At 47.1% G+C, this 19,867-nt stretch overlaps 8 protein-coding genes across 8 annotated transcripts; 6 read left to right on the forward strand and 2 right to left on the reverse strand.

Moving 5' to 3' along the window:
• Positions 1 to 160: 160 nt before the first annotated feature.
• Positions 161 to 1,543, forward strand: FSUBG_9849 (taurine catabolism dioxygenase; the record flags this gene model as incomplete). Its single annotated transcript, XM_036688406.1, has 4 exons — positions 161 to 496; positions 545 to 810; positions 860 to 1,117; positions 1,180 to 1,543. 4 exons carry the CDS (start codon positions 161 to 163, stop codon positions 1,541 to 1,543), a joined length of 1,224 nt encoding a protein of 407 aa, XP_036534691.1.
• Positions 1,544 to 2,487: 944 nt separating this feature from the next.
• Positions 2,488 to 4,036, forward strand: FSUBG_9850 (monocarboxylate transporter 2; the record flags this gene model as incomplete). Its single annotated transcript, XM_036688408.1, has 3 exons — positions 2,488 to 2,495; positions 2,561 to 2,766; positions 2,817 to 4,036. 3 exons carry the CDS (start codon positions 2,488 to 2,490, stop codon positions 4,034 to 4,036), a joined length of 1,434 nt encoding a protein of 477 aa, XP_036534692.1.
• Positions 4,037 to 4,291: 255 nt separating this feature from the next.
• On the reverse strand, positions 4,292 to 7,545 carry FSUBG_9851 (alpha-glucosidase precursor (maltase); the record flags this gene model as incomplete). Its single annotated transcript, XM_036688409.1, has 7 exons — positions 4,292 to 4,546; positions 4,605 to 5,565; positions 5,618 to 6,746; positions 6,798 to 6,943; positions 6,999 to 7,190; positions 7,238 to 7,439; positions 7,497 to 7,545. The coding sequence occupies 7 exons, from the start codon at positions 7,543 to 7,545 to the stop codon at positions 4,292 to 4,294; spliced, it is 2,934 nt and encodes a 977-aa protein (XP_036534693.1).
• A 1,467-nt stretch (positions 7,546 to 9,012) lies between these two features.
• On the forward strand, positions 9,013 to 10,215 carry FSUBG_9852 (phosphonopyruvate decarboxylase; the record flags this gene model as incomplete). The annotated part of the gene is made up of 1 exon (XM_036688410.1): positions 9,013 to 10,215. The coding sequence occupies one exon, from the start codon at positions 9,013 to 9,015 to the stop codon at positions 10,213 to 10,215; it is 1,203 nt and encodes a 400-aa protein (XP_036534694.1).
• Positions 10,216 to 10,776: 561 nt separating this feature from the next.
• On the forward strand, positions 10,777 to 11,834 carry FSUBG_9853 (potassium channel beta subunit; the record flags this gene model as incomplete). Its single annotated transcript, XM_036688411.1, has 2 exons — positions 10,777 to 10,840; positions 10,888 to 11,834. The coding sequence occupies 2 exons, from the start codon at positions 10,777 to 10,779 to the stop codon at positions 11,832 to 11,834; spliced, it is 1,011 nt and encodes a 336-aa protein (XP_036534695.1).
• Positions 11,835 to 12,460: 626 nt separating this feature from the next.
• Positions 12,461 to 13,360, forward strand: FSUBG_9854 (glutathione S-transferase domain protein; the record flags this gene model as incomplete). The annotated part of the gene is made up of 2 exons (XM_036688412.1): positions 12,461 to 12,948; positions 13,000 to 13,360. The coding sequence occupies 2 exons, from the start codon at positions 12,461 to 12,463 to the stop codon at positions 13,358 to 13,360; spliced, it is 849 nt and encodes a 282-aa protein (XP_036534696.1).
• Positions 13,361 to 13,525: 165 nt separating this feature from the next.
• On the reverse strand, positions 13,526 to 15,383 carry FSUBG_9855 (cutinase transcription factor 1 beta; the record flags this gene model as incomplete). The annotated part of the gene is made up of 2 exons (XM_036688413.1): positions 13,526 to 14,495; positions 14,551 to 15,383. 2 exons carry the CDS (start codon positions 15,381 to 15,383, stop codon positions 13,526 to 13,528), a joined length of 1,803 nt encoding a protein of 600 aa, XP_036534697.1.
• Positions 15,384 to 16,364: 981 nt separating this feature from the next.
• On the forward strand, positions 16,365 to 17,735 carry FSUBG_9856 (uncharacterized protein; the record flags this gene model as incomplete). Its single annotated transcript, XM_036688414.1, has 1 exon — positions 16,365 to 17,735. The coding sequence occupies one exon, from the start codon at positions 16,365 to 16,367 to the stop codon at positions 17,733 to 17,735; it is 1,371 nt and encodes a 456-aa protein (XP_036534698.1).
• Between the last annotated feature and the right edge of the window lie 2,132 nt (positions 17,736 to 19,867).

Consider the following 19,867-nt stretch of genomic DNA (forward strand, 5'->3'; position numbering starts at 1 on the left):
AATTCAAGCATATTGGTGCCAAGATAGACACTTCAAGTAGTCCAGATTATAAAGGCATGTTGGCATCTTTAAAGCATCGTAGAGGCCAACCAAACAAAGGAGGTACAAACAACCATAACTATCCAATACACTTTTACACTTCAAACTTGACGCTTCCAACATGGCTCCCGGTCTCATCGAAACAGTCAGCGATTTTTCGCATCTCCCTAAGACTGAGTACCGCACCAAGCTCGAGGTGAAGCCCAAATCAGCGCTCTTCCCTGATGGCTACAAGACTACTGGCCAACAGCCCCCTCTCTACGAGGAAATACACCCATACTCAGACTTCCCCAAGAAGATCACTGGCATAACAGCCTGGACCAAAGATGATCTATCAGGCTCTCCTGAGAAGGAAGCTATCTGGAAGCATCCCTTCACTCCGGAGGAGCTCGAAGACCTGAGCACGGCTGCCGAGAACTACATCAACAGTGGCAGAGACTTGAACGAGATGTGCAAGGTATGAGTCAAGTATTGCATGAGTACCCGTACTGACATGTCTGTTCAGGAGCTGTTTCCTCTTCCTCGCATGGAGAAATATCTTGAAGAGGTCCGAGATGATATGATCAATGGATACGGATTCATCTTGTTTCAAGGAATGCCTGTCAAGGAATGGGGAATGCGCAAGTCTTCGACGGCTTACATGGGCTTGGGCGCTCACTTTGGGCATATCGTTAGTCAAAACGGTAGGGGCCATGTCCTGGGGCATATCAAGGACCTGGGTGAGAACCCGGCGGATTTTCATAAGGTCCGGCTGTATCGAACCACTGCAAGGTACATGACTCGAGACCTTACTCGGCACTTAGACTTACTCATATACTAGACAAACCTTCCATGCTGACCCGGCAGATATCGTTGGCCTTCTTTGCCTCAATACCCCGTTGAAGGGAGGTGAGAACAACATCGTTTCGGGCCATCGGGTCTGGAACGTGATGCAGGAGGAGAGACCTGATATCGCAGAACTTCTCACCCAGCCCATTTGGTACTTTGACCGAAAAGGAGAAGTCAGCGATGGACAAGAGGATTACATCCGATGTGCCATTTATTACATTGAGAAGGGAAATGGCAGGGTCTACTCCAAGTACGTCAACTCACTCTTTCGCTACAATTATGAAGCCACGATGCTTACACTCTCCATCAAAGATTCGATCCAAACTACGTCAGGTCTCTGAAGCGATTCTCTGACAAAGGCGTCATCCCGCCTCTCTCCGATGCACAAGCAGAGGCGATCGAGTTCTTCGACCAAACTTGCTACAGAGAATCCATCGGTAATGTACTTGAGGTTGGAGATGTTCACTTCATGACAAACAACCATCTCTACCATTCTCGCCAGGCCTACACTGACCATGAGCCACCCGCTCCCCGTCGTCATCTCCTGCGGCTGTGGGTCTCTACGCCTGAGAGTGAAGGGGGATGGAAACTTCCGTATCACGATTCTGATTGGAAGAGGAGGGGTGGGGTGCAGGTTGATGATCGGCCTCACAAGGTTTTGCTCCACGCAGACTGAAGATAACGCTTTCCGAGGCTGTATTCGTGGGATCATTACCCTTGGATGATAATTGCTCAGGGCTATGGCAATATGTAGACATGTACTCCGTATCGCTAGAATGAACAATGATATGATATATGGGCTGTTGACCTGCTTCGGTCTTATTCGTAGCTTTACGCGAGTGCCATTTGTGAACCTTGATAAAAGCCTTCTTAAAACTGAATGACCAACTGTGGGGTCAGCCAGGGTCCATTGAAGATCTTGATCAACCTTGACAAAGCTTGTTCTCAGGGTATGCTTATATGCATCAAGACTCACGGCCCGGATAAAGCGGTATCTCAAAGTCGTAAGCACGCGATCAATTTCCCAATACTGCCTAAGATTGCTCGGACTCAAATCTCCCGGTGTGGTGACACAGCAGTTGCAGGGGCTAAGGCGTGCTAAAGCGGAGATAAGAAATTTGAGGAGACAATTTGAGCTGGTGGGTATGGGGCAAGTCTAACTGGGGAGAGGGAGTACAGTACAGTATTAGTGGCACGCCCTCCGCGGCGAAGGATTGGCTGCGCTCCGTGTTTGCATACTGCATTGCTACCGATGCGGGTCTGAGGTGCCGTAATATCCGTTGCTGTGAGGAAACAAAGCTGTACTTGTCTGATACGTCATTTGGCTTGTTTTCTCTCAGGTTGTGAATCCTTGGGTCTTGATTCAAAGGCCGTCTTTGTGGTGATTGTCAGATCTTTGCCTAATCTGTTGTTCTGGTGCCATTGGCAGGGCGTAGGCTTGGGAGGCTGGCAGATGAGGGGTCTTCTGTATGCCCCGCCAAGCAGCACTCGTCGTACAGTACTGTCATCGCGACTCTCTCTTCTCTTCCAAAGCAGACATTCAGTACCATTGTTCAAGCTTCACTTTGCGTTCAAAGCCGATTCAATTGATAGCGTATTCGCCACAAGCTATTCACCATCATGGCCAGGTAAGCTGATCATGTTCCCTCGTCTTCCTTGCGAGTGATTGACTGATGTGATTGTCGACGGGCAGACCCGAATACCAGCCTGTGTCTCGAAATAATGTCGACCGAATCCCGCTCGTTGAGCCGAGCGCTTCAGTCGGTGACGACGCATCCGACTCTGACCTCGAAAACGACATCGCCATCAGCGAAACCGAATTAAAGCGCGACCATATTCCCAGACGAACCCTCATTCGTGTCCTGGCAGCTAACGGGGTCATCCAAATACCAATCTGGGGTTCGTCTTCCTCTAGCCTTGTGTTATACGTCTACTGACAGAACACCCAGGCTTTGCAATTAGCTACGGCGTATTGGAGGAATATTACTTCAACAACTGGACTCTCCAGGGAAACAAAGATATCACGGGCGCTATCGGAACAACAGCTAATGGCATCATGTACCTCTCCATGCCCTTCCTCTTCGCGCTGTTCACAAGACGATGGGCCTACCGGCGTCAAGAGGCTGCTTTCTGCGGTGCCCTCATAGCTTCCATCAGCTTCTTCCTGTCAACGTTTAGTACAAATGTTTGGCACCTGCTCGTCACGCAGGGTATCACCTCAGCGTTTGGTTGCGCACTCATCTACAGCCCCATTACGCTCTCCCTGGGCGAATGGTATACTACCAGCAACCGATCCGTGGCATACGGACTGGTCTTGTCATGCAAGAACATTGTTGGAACTTTGGGCCCATTCCTCTTCAAAGCTTCACTTGATACGTGGGGCTTCCGAACAACTATGACGGCCTGGGCGGTGTTCGTCGGCGCAGCGAGCATCCTCAGTATCAGCCTTGTTCCCATTCCACCATCAAGAATTGCCATGCACAAGACGCCAGAGAGGAATATCCCGTGGCACTTTCTCAAGCACCCCGCTATATACTTTTATAGTATCGCAGTCTTCTTCCAAGGAACTGGCTATGGTTTGCCTCAGACATACCTGGGTACTTATGCCCAAGACTTTAGTCTTTTATCGGAGACAATGGCAACAACTGTCTTGGCTTTACAAAACGCCGTCGGGATCCTTGCATCCGCTTTCTTCGGATGGCTCAGCGACAACAAGCAAATCGTGCTGTCAGCGCAAACTGTGTCGGCAATTCCATGTGTAACTAGCGGCCTAGCCGTGTTCCTCTTTTGGGGAAACACTACTCAGGGAGGTGTTTTTCTCTTGGTTCTCTTCTCCATCACATTCGGCTTCTTCTCAAGTGGGTACAGTGCTACTTGGGGAGGTATCCTCAAACAGATGGAGAACGATTCCGCAGACAGGGGGGAGTCTATAGATGCTGGGCTGATATACGGTCTTATAAACGGTGTAAGAGGCATAGGGTATCTCGTTGGGGGTGCAGCGAGTGTATGGCTAATCAACGCTGGCACGATTTCCGACTGCCAACACTTTGGGTATGGTAGTAGTTATGGGCCGCTTATCCTCTTTACGGGCCTTGTTTCTCTTGCCGGAGGCTGGGTTGTGATCTGGAGCTGGTGGCCTGAGTCTTGGACCTTTGGACGGCGCAATTGAGAGGTAATGATGCCATGGACAGATTCAACTTCTAGATATTTACACAAGAACTGATCGATTATGTGCAATGGCTTGTAGAGAAAGATTGTTTCACTTTTGATTCACTCAAAAGGCAGGTGAAAGAGTCAGGGCAACCTACCCGCAATGACTGATAGCACCACACAATGCATCAAACGAAAGACGAGGGTGAGAGGGCCAGAGCTCAATAGTCAGATAATGAAGTATCATTACAAGGCAATGTATTTTATTATAACTCTAATACTTAAAAATGACCTGGAAGTCTTGGCCAAAGCCACTATCCCTTGTAAACTGTTCCAGTTCCGTTATATATGCCGTTCCATTATCGTATTCAAGCTTGGGCAACAGCCCTTTTTGCTTTCCTTTATCAGCATGAAACTCCACGCTCTTGGGCGCCTTGCGAAGACCGGCAACAGTTATGTTCACAAGAGGAGGCCTGACCTCGTAGTCACCAGTGGTTTCCGCTCTAAGAATACCCTTCCTGAAAGTGTACTAAAGGGTTTAATTAGTCAAACTGTTCAATAGAGGGATCAATAACAATTTCACCTACTGCGACAGTTTTAGTAGCTTCTGGCTCGAGGCTGACGCCATCATCAAAATACACAGTTCCTTCGGCATACTCATTATCGTCGAGGGCCAAGAGCAGTGAGAACGGGTTCCTTCTTGTCGCTGCTGTTGTATTACTGGGCTTCTGCAACGTGAATATTGTGCCTCCTCTGATGTGTAGATTGATATGTTCCAGAGGAGCATCAAGGGTGACGTTCTCCTGGGGTTTGGCATGGACTTCGTTCAATGTGTACCAGTCATACCATCGTGTTCCTTCTCCAATTCCAGGAAACACGCCCCTGACTGTGTTGGAGTTTGGAGTGAGAACAGGTGTCACTAGAAGGGATGGGCCCAGAAGGAACTGTGAATAGGTGGCCTTCAGTGTCTCGTCATTCGGGAATTCCCATGCCAAAGCGCGCATGACAAGATCGCCTTGGGTATTGGCATAGTGAAACAGAGTGTAGATGTAGTTGAGGAGACTATATCTTATCGCTATAGCTCGACGCGAAGCCTCAGCAACAGACGACCAGACAAACGCTTCTTGGGATATGGTACCGCCCATATTGTGATTACGATAAAAAGGCATGAAGGCTCCCAGAGACATCCATCGAGCACAAAGGTCAAAACTGGCGTTATGGGAGTAGCCGCAGATGTCAACACCGAACATTGGAATGCCAGCCATCATGTGAGTTAGAGCATGCGAAATAGATAGGAACATACTACCCCATCTCGATGAGTTATCACCGCCCCATCTTGTAGCATATCGACCAATGCCAGCAAAATTGCCACGGGCGATATTGAAGGGACGGCGACCAGGGAATAGCTCTAGCAGCCCGTGGTAGGTCGCATTGGAGATCTGATTGCCAAACAGATTATGCAACTGGTATTCAGTGGTGTTCAACTCATCGTTGTGAGTTGCATCTGGAGAGATGGTCATTCTCCTGATGGAGTGGCCTGGTTGTAGACTACAATGACGATCAACATATTGTGTGAGCAGGATAAGGGAAGCTGACTTACTTGTTAAGAACATAAGGTGGATAAGTAAGGTTTCTGATACCAGGTGTCGGCTCCGTACGTCCTAGCGTGCTAGTGGCTGGAACTTGGAAGACATGGGCAGCCTCGACCTCCGCTGATTGATTGGCTGCAAGCTCTTTTGCTTTTTCGAACTCGGAGCGATTAGTCACACTGAAGCCATCTGGATACTCATAAAACATTCTGAGCTTCTCCCCTGGGATCAGGAACGGAACATGAACGGGGTTCATATCCAGACGACTATTTCCGCAGGGGCCTACGCAGTACGAAGCGGGCTCTGTAAGATCAGAGAGCATTCCATCGTAAGGCACGCTATCGTACCATATCTTCAGCTCTCCGGCCCACCATTTGTGTGTCTCGGGCAGCATAAAGTCTCCCCAGACAACGAACCCAGGCCAGTTGTTGCCTGTGTAGAAGTCGCCCGACTCTGGATCTCTGATGAATGCTTTGAGCTTTGCGCCGCGTTCATAGGGACCATAAGTATCCTTTGGATCATCAGGATTAGGACGGTATATGTTGGCCCATACAAGCGGAACGTAGTACTGCTCGTTCTCATGGAGCCAGTCTACCCACTTTGCCATACGATCAGGCGGGAAAGTGACAGGGTTATTAGCGAAGCTGCGGAAGCCATCAAACATGTCAAAGTCTGACCAAATAGCCTCGAGAGGAATGTCAGCGGCTCTGTAATTCTCAACCACAGCCTCGATCTTATCGAGGGTGTCATATCCCAATCGACACTGGTGAAAGCCAAGTGTCCAGAACATTTGCATCGCAGGTAAGCCAACGCAGCCAACGTGATACTGGCGCATGGTCTCAATAGCTGTAGACCCTCCTTGCTTGTTCTGGCCGCTGAGGAAGTAGAGGTCAACACTTCCACCGATGGTGCGGTATGTCAATGTCTCTGGCCTCAGAAGCCATTCTTGACCATGAGCATTTCGGGCATATACACCATGAGAAGTGGTGTTACTGCCCTTGTGGTATCTACTCTCCTGGTAGAATGGATGGACACCATAGATGTTTCCGTCTATAGGGTTACCGTGCTCTATGCCAGCGTCATTGGTCCAGAAGGTCTGAGTGAAGTTCTGCCCCAGGCGGAAATCATGGATGTTCTCAGCTGTGACAAATGTTAGCTTCGTTTATACATGCACCTTGGCGGGTACCGAACCTAGTCCATAGACGTTGTAGTCGAGCTCCATACTGGTTACCAGCTCAATGAATTGGTCCTCGAATACGATGACATGGCCGTACGTTGAGAACAGGACCTCACTATCACAGCTCCTGGTGATTTTGAATTGGAAGCTCGGTGAATTACTGTGGTGAGTGAATCAGCTTATATGAAGGACCACGGAGCAACTCAATGACTCACGTAAACTCGAATCTGAGGTCACTATTCGAGATTGTCGTCTTCTTATCTCTCTCTGGCTTGAATACAAGTGAGTCTAGTAGGATATACTGGGTTCTGTTCTGTTCAGACAGATACTTGGGGAGTATCTTGACATTCAGTCTCTCCTTTGTCTGATACTGAACTTCGAGTACCAGGTCACGAATGTCATTGCCACTATACATAGTCAGAGGAGTGATATACTGAGTGACGTGAATACGTACAACGCCTGGCAATTAGGTCCAGCTATGGTCAAGTCTGCCTTCACACCTCTGAGATCCCTCTTAATATTTGTTGCCTTGTAGCCAGGACATTTCTGTGGGTTGGGTGCATGAGGGTCCCGGAAAGTTGGTGTCAGACTGGGAGCGACCGCAATCTCAGGCGAGGCCGTCTTGGACTGAACAACAGTTGAGGTTGACGACTCAGCTACAGGTATCTATTAATGTGCCATTCTCGGCTACAACCTTGCTGATGAGTGCGTACCTTGCGCTGTGACTATGAATGTTATTAAAGCCAGAAAATACTTTAACATTATGATATTCGATGTACTCAACGACAGAGGACGAAAAGAGACGCAGTATGGCCGCAATGAATTTCAGCACTACGTGAGCCAGTCTTGCGAGGTTTGCTGCGCGCGATCCTATGAGACCAATGCTTATCTTTCAACCAAACTTGGTAAATTCGGACTTGGTAAGGTGAAGCGACAATTCACATCCAGAATAGGTGAGCTCCCCGAGACGTAGACTTCTGATATGTGCCCCTCAATCCCCAGCCGGTCTTCCGGCCACATCCAGACAGCGGGTCCTTTCATAGCGCGGCGCGTATAGATCCCAGATGGCGATGCCATCATTGCCATGAATCGTGATATTTTTCATCCCTCCACTATTTAGCGTAGGAGGTGTAGGGTTAGTAAAATGCAACGTGGACAAGAGCCCGCGTCTCACGGATATCTCGGCACGGGCGTGTCTAGGGGCGGCAACTGAAAGAAGCATAAGATAGTGCCGGGTAGTAACTGACGCCAGGGTTTGCGAGCCGTACCCGTAGTCTTGCAGGAGTATGCAACGCTGTGTGAAAATCGACAGTGTGAAAAAGACTGAAAGGCTAGCCAACTTATGCAAATAGACCCCTGTCATTTCACGGTCGGGGTTTGAGATACACTGAACCCACTAACCAATTCCGCTCCGGCCCCTATCGCGGTTGGTTCCGCCTCAAATGATAAGCGGGGAGCTACTCCGTGATTTAGTGGTCAAACCCCGGATTGGGGCACATACATGCATGGTAAGACAATAGGACAAGGCCTTAGTCGCGTGGGTACTCAAATCCAAATTGATGATTTCAAATCCTTCCAATGATGCCATTGTCCCTGTTACTGATGCACAACACCATGAAACAGCTAATCTTCTCTTTGTTGTATCTCGGTGCGACACATCCTTTCCAACACTTATCATGCTTGTTAGAAAGCTTATGTTGCATTTTCGTAATCTCAAGCCTCGACACCCCCATTCCCGGATGACATGATGATCCTCGTGCGCTCGGACAAACATTGTGAAACTTGTGCTCAAAGTATTACAAGAGAGGTACAATTACCGGCCACAGTAACGAGCTGCACTCGGGGGTACTTTCTCAGCTAGTAACATTTACGAGATACCTCAATCAAGCAGGCCACGTCATCTCGGCATGTACTACCGTAGTATTGCAGACGGACTGATACTCTTTGATGAAAGAAGCTGTGGGCTCACTGCATGTAAGATGTATCATCTTGAAAGGGAAAGTTGTCGCATGATCATGGTCATGGTCTTTTGGAAGTGTAGAATATCCAGGGTTGGGAGTTCGCGCCGACTCCGCATGCCCGAAAACTTGCCTGCCTTCGTGGGGGCAAGAGACCGTTCCATGTATCATTACTACAATCAATAAATCACTTCCATCATGCCGTCTACAATAGCAAAATTCTCTTACAACACTTTCAAAGCCACCATAGATCTTACGCAGTGCAACCAACATGACTACCATTGATCCTCGTTTGTTCTACGAGCAGGCACTCGTCGAGAATGGAATCACTCATGCCTTTGGTGTCCCTGACTCCTGTTTGAAGGGATTCCTAGCGTATCTATACGCGACCAAAAAGTCGCCAGAACAGATCGTCACAGCCAGTGAAGGTGCTGCTGCTGCGCTGGCTGCAGGCTACTACCTGTCAACTCAGAGTCTCGCCGTTGCATACATGCAGAACTCGGGTCTTGCGAATGCCTTGAACCCTCTACAGTCCCTAGCAGCCAAAGAAGTATTTGGAATTCCAATGCTTCTTATGGTCGGCTGGCGTGGACGCCCAGGAGAGCATGACGAGCCAGAACATCTCTTGGCTGGCCCTCGCACCTTGGAAACTCTGGAGTCACAGGGGTTTCCTTATGAGATCCTACCAGACACTCTTGAGAAAACCAAGGCTGCAGTCGGAAGACTCGTCAAAGCCGCCAAGGAGGGGAACACTCCTGTTGCCCTTGTCATCCCCAACCACAGATTCGCTGCATACAAGCCTGAGCGTGAAGCGAGTAATGGTGTTTGGCACCCAGCTGTCACAAACCTCGCCAAACATTCAATCAGACCTGAAGATTGGCGTTCATCTGAGGGTCAACCCCCTCTTTCGCGAGAATACTCTATTAGAATCATTCTCAAGAGACTTTACCCAGAGGATGTCACTGTATCTTCTGTTGGGGGTAATTCTCGTGAGATTTACATGGTTCGAAAAGAGAACAAAGAGGACCTGTCGCGTGCATTCTTGTCCATTGGAGCCATGGGCCACACATACCCTCTCGCCTTTGGCGTTCAGATCGGTCATCACAAAGGTCGCGTCGTTTGCGTTGAAGGCGATGGTTCCTTCTTGATGCACGTGGGCAATGTAGCCGTCCTTGCTGCCCAAGCCTCGGACAAGCTGATCCACGTTGTCATTCACAATGGCATTCATTGCTCAACTGGGAATCAGCCTGTTCCGATCAGCACCAACAACCTCCTTTCACTTTGTGGAAGTTTGCCTTACAAGCAGAAATTCTTTGTAGATAGTGCTGAAGGTCTTATTCAGGCATTTGAATGGGCAGATAAGACTGCTTTGATTGTTGTTGTCGTTAATCAGGACGTGTCAAAGGATCTGCCGCGACCCTCAGAGCATCCATTTGAATTGCGAGATGCGTTTATCTCCCATTTTACTAAATAGAGTGGCTCTTTGTTGGGACATTTGATTATCTAGATTGAAATCGACTTGATGGAACCCATATCTTTTGTTCGTGAATACCTTCGTAGAGATTTTAAAACTAATAGTGCTGTAAAGCTTCTGCAGCTTAGTTCATCGTTTTGAAATTCTTATGACTTGTGTCTGAGTGCAATCTGTTCCACACTCGATAATGTTTGGCTTGTTCCCTTATCTACGACACACAAGATAAAGACAACTCTGTAACTAACTCTTTGTACCCCGCAGTCGTGCAGCATAGTAAGCATTGATCGACAAGCAAACAGCACTAAATATGCGGTAATTTTGCTAGTATACAGGCTTCCGTAGTGGGGGTTCCGCCCCGCGCCCTTTGTCTGTTTGGTACAGTACAGGGACAGGTTCAGCGACAGGGTCAAGAAAGGGCCTATGTGCTGGTCGACCCCTCTCTTAAAAGGCCAGACAGTTTTTTCATCCCAGTGAAATCATTCAGTTTGCAACTTTCAGTTTTGGTGACCTTTTTACTCTACTTTGTCAACATTCTTGCATTAAACACCACCTACTTTCATCATGTCTCAAACGCAAAAGGCCCGTGTACCTGTCATTTTCGGTGCCATGACGTTTGGGAGAGATGGTAGGATAGAACTTTTATCAAGCGAGGAATGTTACTGATGTCAGTAGGGGTTGAGCAAGCACGTATCCATGACCTCAAGGAAGCTGGTGCCATGCTGGATCTTTTCCAAGAACATGGCGGCACAGCCATTGATACAGCTCGTGTGTATGCTCAAGGGTCTTCTGAGGAATACCTTGGGCAGCTGAACTGGCAAGCACGAGGTCTCCGAGTTGACACCAAGCTATACCCCAACATTCATGATGGGACTGGTAAAATCACCCATTCTGCCAATGATCTTCGGAAGCACCTAGAGGAGTCTCTCAAGGCACTCAAGACAGACAAGATAGATCTCTGGTACCTCCATGGACCAGATCGCGACACGCCATTTGAGGAGACTCTCAGAGCTTGCAATGAACTGCACAAGGAGGGCAAGTTCAACAGGCTCGGGGTGAGTAACTACATGGCCTGGGAGGTTGCCTATATGAGCGAGCTGTGTATCCGTGAAGGATGGATTCGACCTACAGTTTATCAAGGAGTATACAACGCCATCCACCGAACAGTTGAAATGGAGTTGTTTCCTTGCCTCAGGCACTACGGGATCACATTCTATGCCTTCAGTCCGTTGGCCGGAAGTCAGTTAACTGGACGGTACAAGCGGGACACTCAGGATACAGATATTGAATCCATGTCCCGCTTCGACCCAAACACTTTTCAAGGTCGCAAGTACAGGAGGCGATTCTGGAACGACGTGATATTTGATGCAATTGAGCTTATTAGGGGTGAAGCTGGAAAGCATGGGCTTACAGAGATGGATTGTGCTTTCCGCTGGATTGAACATCACTCACAGCTTGTTCCTGAGCGAGGCGATGCGGTGATCATTGGAGCCAGTAGTAAGAAGCAGCTGGAGCAGAACTTGGATCTTCTGGAGAAAGGACCTTTGCCTAAGGAAATTCTGGATGTTCTGGACAAAGCGTGGCTGACTACCAAGGGCAGTGTTAACAATTATTGGCATTAGTTGGCTGTTAGGTTCAAGGGTGCTTTACTACCGGCAGTCTAATTGCCACCTATGATTTCCGCTTAACTCTATTAATATTGCGATGGCCCGGCTAACCTGTCTTCCATATTAAACATGAGGTCTTTCATACGCCCTGCTACAGTACGTTGTTTGCTATCTTGTAAATGGTGTGATCCGGGGAGCGGGGAGTCAATGACCTCCGGTTTTCGGATCTCATTACACGTCCCAAAGATTTGGACATCTGATTGGTGGTAGGCCTCTGTTTGCTTGCGAATGTGCTGAAAGAGATTACGGCGCATGCGTATTACTGTTGGTTGCACTCCATCTCGGATAGGTCGGCATCAATGAGCAAGTCACCCTGCAGTGATAAACCATAGCAAACAAGTTTTAGGAATAAGAAAGAATCATATCATGCTACCCACATGCCAATCCAACTGCTTTTGGAAATGTGTCACAAGTGGTTGTGCCATTGCATTCTGTGCACTACTTTTGGCCCTGCCTTGGCTTGAGTCACCTGATTGCTTGACCTTTCCCCCTCGCAAACCTCACTACTCCAATGCCTGGCGTTTGAGACGCCCAGCACTTCAATTGTAATACAATTTCGCATTGCCAAAGCAGCTTTGATCATGACAGACTGGCAGAAAGCCGAGTATACTCTCTACTCGTCCCCCTTCTCTCTCTACTCAATGATGGCGCGTCACACCATCCAACTTGGCCCAACGACATATAATGCAACGCCACCTAAAAGCATCACTCTACACTTTATCAACCATAAGGCCCAAGAGAATCTCAGTGAAGATTACTTGATTAATGTCAACCCAAGAGGTCAAGTTCCAGCGATGAAGGGTAACTTCCTCAAAGAAACCCTTACTGAGAGTCGTGCCATATCTCTTCATCTCGCAGAGAAGCACTACCCTGCCATGCTGGGAGGCAAGAATGAGAGCATCGTCAGAGATCTCTTCGAGAGATTGCATGCTGTCTACGGACTATCAATCAGCAACCCAAAGCCGACAGCGGAAATGACTGAGCGAAATCCGTCACCAGTTGAAAAGATGCTCCAACGGACCGACATCAGTCCGCAGTATCGCGCCGCTCTCGAAGCAAAACTTGCCTTGTCAGTTTTACTTCAAGCACTATAAAGTATTGGACTTACGGAACTATTTAGTCACAACCGACATAACGCAATTGCGTTCCAACCTGGTGTTGTAGCTAAGCATCGCGCAGATCTCAAGACTATTTTCGAACAGGTCGTGGATCACCGTAAACGGAGTGGCTCTTATGGGGACCATGATCAATGGACCTTTGGGCCAGACATTGGACCGACTATAATCGACAGCCATCTGCTCCCTTTTACGTTGCGATGTCTGGAGGTAGGAAGCGATGATCTTGTACCTCTGGAGCTGCAAAATTGGGCCAAAGCAAAGGAAAAGAGCCCTTCATGGCAGAAAGTCATGCATGGAAAGCCAACGACGTATCATCCTTCCATGGGCCCCGTTGCAGAGATGTCTGAGATGATGACTCTTTGATGTCGCCGGTATGGTGCTGCTAATCTCTTTATAATAAGTTTTCACATGTCTTGTTAAAAGGGCTCTTCCTTCTGGCGATTCCCTATTGAGTACCTATGCCGCCTAATCGTATTGTTCTCACTGTGTACTGATAGAAATATATTGTCAATCTCTCTTTGTGACTACCTATTGCGTATCTTCGTAAAAGAACAAGTCAAGCGCAGAAGTGTCTATCATGAACAAGTCATCTAACAAGGGATCTTGAGTAGATCCTAGAAAACCCGTACTTGGATAGAAATCGGTAACTGTGTGTTGTGAATTCGAGATCGCATCAGCCAAGGCAGCATTTGGTTGTGTTTGAGCTTGTTGATCGCTCAACGCGGGTGAATCCTCGCGCAGATATCCATACGATGATGCAACACCAGGCAGATTCAGCTGAGAGTCAGCCAGTTGCCGATTATGTTGCCCAGATGGCGCAATGTGTTGCAGTTTCGTAGACGCCTTCTCAACTCTCTCTTCCCTGACCTTGGAGGCCCTCTGCTCAAGAACCTGCATCAACCCTTTCGCATAAGTCCAATACTTTACTAGCTCACGCAGGGTCGCAAGAAACGTGTCCAGTATGTGCCGCGATTTGGCAGCTAGCAGCGGCTTACTAGTGCTGATCTGGTTCAGAATGTAGATAGTTGCTGTGAACAGAACATGATTGCTGTATAACCATAATGAAGAGATCATCCTTTTGCCGAGTAGGACTTCGAAAACAGACGCAATCGCTACTGTTGATTCCCTGCAAAGGATGGCATTATCTTGTGCCTCGGGAGATTGATCCCTGATGCCAGGCTTTGGTGATGGGCGGTGGATCAGCAGAATGAAGTTATGATGGGTTAGGTGAAACAAAGACTGCCAGATATCAAGGTCGGAAAGTTTCAATTCCAGCCTTGATGGAAGGTCAAGCATCAAATTCCCAAGAGATTCGTCTGCTCTCTTGATAGCCTCAGCTCTTGCTTCCATGGAAGCTCGTGGTGACCAGCCATCTCTTATGGTCTGCGATATGATCTTGCAAAGCTTGGTGTGATAGGTGATGAACTCGAACTCTGCACTAGGGATCCCTTCGAGATCTGCAGGCTTCAGGTCAGCAACATCTGAGTCCCATAGGTTTCTGACATAGTTAGTAGGCATGTATCAACAGAATTATAGTTGTATGATGGACTCACATGGCTTGAGGCCGACCAGCTGAGGTTGCTGAGATTGTGTCAAACTGGAAAAGAACCCACCAGAGTCGGACATACTTTCGCTTGTAGACTGGTAGATTCGTGGAGTGGCTAGCGTCGCGGTGAAGTCCCACGGCCATTGCCGTCCTGATAGCAATTCCAATCCAATGCCAAGCATTGGCGTCAGAATACCACGTTAGCAGTAGCGGCACCTGTACGTAAACAAGCCTATCATGCCATGAATCACTCAAGACCAGAAATTTGGCTCTTCGGAAAAAAGCAGGAAGTAGAGGAAGCATACTCTCATCTTGAGATGCCAACGTGTGAGCTCCAACGAGTAGGATGGCGTTGAGGAGCGTCAAGCAGAGGGGGTTCATGCGATCCTGCTCCTGATATTGGGTCATGAATAGCTCCTCGTCCACAATTGGCCACCCGCGGTTAACGAGATCAAAATACGCTCTGATCAGTCTCATTTCAAGGACCTTGCTGGGTCGTATAAGGATCTCTTCTGGAATATTATGTGCTTCATACCAGTTCTCGGAAGAGTCCAACTGGCCGTTGCCGAAGTGAAAGACCTTATCAAGTCCGGTCTCAGATGTGCTCTGCCGCACGAGGTAATGGCAGTTGGAGAGCTCGGATCCGATGAAATGACAACGAGTCCGATGGCCGAGCTCGACCTCTGTTTTGTCATTGCGGTTCAAGAGGTGAGATCCCAGATCTTGCTCGCCATCTTCTCTTGCAGTGGAAGGTGGCTCAGTGACTACAGGTGATGGGGCCGCTGGTGAATTTGTGGTTTCTCGAGGGCGAAGAGGAGCAAGAATGGCCGGTCGGTTCATAGTTTTTCTCGTGTCCCTTTTGTTGGGACACATGCGGCACCCCGATCGGCCATGAGTGTTGCAATTCGTACATGGAACGCCTCTATCGATAATATCGCAGCGGATCTTTCGCTGCCGGCAGTTGATGCAAGCTCGCCCTTCAAGTGATGGTCAGCGATTGAGTAAAATGAGGCAATCAAGTACAGGGTAACCCACTCGTAGGTCCATCCGCACGAGGCAATTGTGACCTCTTGGCCGCTATATTCTGCGACCGGGGGCGATCGGAAGACATTGCTGTTGCAGTTGTGAGAAGTTGTTGTAGAGATGCTGTCAATCACTTAGAATGCCACAATGTTTGGCAGTCAGTCATGGGTCCCCGTGGTATTGTGCGAGAATGAGAGCGAGTTATTCGATTGTCTAATCTCGTTTAGTTGCCATCATCAGCAGCAAAGACGTGAGGCGTAACGGTGGCGCAGTGACCGGATGTGGCTAGCTCCAGCTTCAGTAAGCCTAACACTCCCAGCTCGATATTGGTTATAGATATTCACGATTGGAAGAGAGTGTATCAATTGACCTTACAGCCGTAAAATAATCGAAACAGTTTTCCGATACTGCGTTTTTGTGATATTTGTCATCTTGCCCTCAATTTTTGATTGTTATCTTGAGTCTCGGTATGATCGACCAATCAATCTCGACAGTGACTCCGCACTGCGGGGAAATGAACCAATCACGGCGGTGCTTGTCCCAGGACGCCAGAGCGGTCTAACTACGCTTCTCGGCCCGCGGCATAAGAGCCAATCAGAGAGTCAGCTTTATCCCAGAAGCACCTAGATATTATCATAAAGGGCGTCATTTCGTCGTTTGCTTATAAACGTACAATGTAAGGTTATTCATCAGCCTGCTGTATATAAAGTAAAGAGGAGTCAAGTCATAGCAACTAATTAATACTTATATCCAACAACAAAGAGTCGTGAAGCCGAAAACCCCTATATTACTGTCATCATGCCTTCGCGATGCTTACTTCCATCACGGTCTAAGGAGAATCCTATGCTTGAAATCAACATTGATGGTCATTATGAGTCCAAAGTTTATACGTTCGGTTCCACAATCTCGGGCTTCGTCACATTGACAGCCCATAACCAACTCCCTTACCAGTCTCTCCAGATTGATCTAAGAGGCATTACTTCAACATGTGGCCACGCATTCCAGTATGGCACACCATTCAAGACTCATGTTTTTCTGCAGCTACAAATGCCAATATCTCCATCATCTCTTCCTGTCAACCAGTCATTTGAGCCAGGACAGTCGTACCACGTTCCTTTTCGATTCGTGATTCCCGAGCGACTCTCATCTACTGCATGCAATCACCAGAACAAAGCAGTTAGGGAGCGACACCTACAGCCACCGCCAACTATGGGTGCTTGGGATCGTGACGATCTTGCAGGTGGTTCCGCAAACGTCGGTTACGTGATCAGAGCACGCCTTGTGTTGGGCAAGAACAAACGAGGGGAAGAACAGTATCTGGATCAGAGTCGTTCTGTCAAGGTTATTCCAGCTCTTCCGGAGCAACCTCCCCTTAATATCAGTTCTGAGAACTCCGAGTACTGCTTGTCTCGGAGTAAGACGATCAGAAAAGGTGTCATTGGCTCAAAGATAGGGGTTATATGTGTTTCGGCCACTCAACCAGACCCAATTCTACTCTGTTTAGATGGACTCAGCGCTTCCTGGTCCCAGATACCTATCGATTTACAATACATCCCTATGTCAACCAGCGCAGAGCCACCCGTGGTACAGATCAAGTCGGCCACTATCGAAGCTTTTACGAACTTCTGGCTTGGCATAGACGGTTACTTACCAGATCACCATCAAAAGCCGTCAAATTCAGTTGCTCCAACAGCACCATGGTCAAGTTCGCATGCCATTGTTCTCCGTGGGAAAGAAACGGTAAACTGGCAGGAAGACCACCAAATCGTCCCTGAAAAGGAATCAGAGAGGAGGCCATCGGAGCCTCTGCACCTTACAAGAGATTGTGCAAAACCTCACTTCGAATCACGTTCAGCTTCGTGTGCCTCCCATTGGGACTGTGGTACATCTAAGTCTAAAGTGTACAAAGCCTCCATTTCACAATCATTCGAGCTTCCTACCGAGAAGTCTCTGTTCCTTCCTACCTTTTACTCTTGTCTGATTAGCCGAACCTACCGGATTCGAGTCACCTTAGCCATAGGCGCTTATGGCACTACGATTTCTCTCGTGATCCCACTCCAGGTGGCAGTCAATGGCTGCGACAATACTCAACGTCATGATCAGTTCAACTCCGTAAGTGCAGTAGCCATCCTTCAGCTCGAAGTATCAAGTTCTGACATGAAAAGATGACTCGAAATCGTGAATACGAACAAGCGGAAGAGGTTCTTCCTCCATATAGTGGTTTAAGATAGGATATGATTTCGACTTTCTTATTTTAGAGCAAGATATTTAGTCTGTCTTTTAACAGCATTGCAGCGTGGTGTTGCTTTAATAGACAAATAGCTCTCTTACAGCTTTAAAGAATGAAAAGTGCACTGATCGCTACATTGCCCTAAAAGAGTAATTGCAGTTCCTTATCAGAGATAAATAATCAGTGCTTTAGAAGCCTTGAGTGTCACTTCTAACTTGCCCTTCTTGACTGACAGCTTTTCAGTGTTTTGCTTTCCGCCCAACTTGCAGTTCTTGTTTGAGAATGATTGACCTATATAAATTGTTAGCAAAGGTTCCCAAAGTGGATAGATTAGTGAGACATACCTCCGATGCTAGGCTGGGGAAATGACTTGGTCTGTGTAATAGGTACAATTGTTTCACTGCTTGGTCCGGTTATACGAAGGGCCTTGACCAAATCGCTTCTCAGTCCAGTAAGAGTGAACTTAGCTTCAGAGCGTGTGCCACTACCCCAGTAGTAATCCGTGTTGATCAAGACGACATTGAAAGCTTTGCCATTCTTGTAAACGATGTATTGAGCATAGGGGTCGGTACCATCATCGCTGGCAACGATGGAGTCTCTCCGGCTATAGCAAGAGCACCGAAATAGGCACCGTAGAATGGAGCGTTGACATGATCACTCCACCACCAGTTGAAGAAGGCTTCGGGTCCAATCAGAAACGTCTGAGCATCTGGAACGAGTATTGGACGTACCTTGGTTAATAGTGCCTTGGTAATAGAACAGTCGATAAATACCGAGGGTCAATGCGCGAAGGGTCTTGTCAGTTGTCTGAATGGCCGATCCAAAAGTCAAATCCATCTCGTAATCAAGCCCATGGAATCCCGTCTCGCCTGCATAATTATGTCAGTAGGTGCAGGTTTCACAAGTAGGACACTAGGTCTCACCTAGGATATATAGCCTTCCAGCAGCCTTGGCGCTGGAGATGGGTAGCAGGCTTAGGTCCCGGACAACTCTCTGATGCTTCATCTCTGGGCCCAAGTCATCGGCGGTAGCATTAGAGAATGCGTACAAGTGGCCATTATACACCTTGGTAGCATCCTTGACCGTCTTGTTATAGCTGTTTCCGATTAGATAGGGCAGGTTAGGCCAGTCTGGTTCAATCTCAAATGGGATAGCATATCCCCTGCTAGCCAAGATGGGAAGAGGGCTCTTCCAGTGATTGACAAAGTCTTGTGCCCAGTTAGCTGTGTTATTACCCTCTTGAGTCTCGTTCCAGGGCGCTTCGGCTACTGGATACTACTAGTATTTCCAATACACTATAAGAAACAGTTAACACAGTCCTGTTGCTTAATACTTGATAAGAGATCCTACAGTCTGGCTCGTTTCCAAGTTCAATTGCCTAGAGGTACTTAGCTACCTTTTCTTTAGCCTTTAAGACGGCAGCGAAGGTGTTTGTTTTATTGTTATGCCCTTGGTTAAAGCCTATAACGTATCAGTGCTGTTTACTTCTTATAAGTTAGTTCCCTTACCGAGAATAGTCTTGCTTTTAAATTGTTCTATTTAGGTTTTTAGATTAGTATAACTTTTAGCTAAGTTATTAAAGGTTAACTTATTAATTAAGTTAAAGAACTTTAGCCTATAGGTTAGACTTATAGAAGCTTTTAAAGGGTTATTAATACTATATAAAATATAAGCTTTAAAAGTAAAATTATATATTACTCTGTTTTATATTATCCTTTTAATTTAAATAGGTATTTTATAATTATAAAGCTTATTAAAGTAACTAATATATAGTAAGGTTAGTAATATATTAGTTATATAAAAAGGCTATATAAATAACTTAAACCTTATATATAAAGTTAAATCCTTTAATTAAAATAGTTTATACTTTAAGACTTATAAGGCTTTTATAGGTATTAAATTAATTATAATAGTATTTTTTAGCTAAGTATTTAAAATAGTATAATTAAAAGTAACTAAAGTAAAACTTTTTATATTAAGGCTTATAAGTATAAAAATATAAACTATTATATTAAACTAATTAATAAAATTAAAGTAATTAACTATTAATTTTATTATTATTATAAGAATT

This window comes from Fusarium subglutinans, assembly GCF_013396075.1.
Source record: "Fusarium subglutinans strain NRRL 66333 chromosome Unknown NRRL66333_c0000158, whole genome shotgun sequence".
NCBI lineage: Eukaryota > Fungi > Ascomycota > Sordariomycetes > Hypocreales > Nectriaceae > Fusarium > Fusarium subglutinans.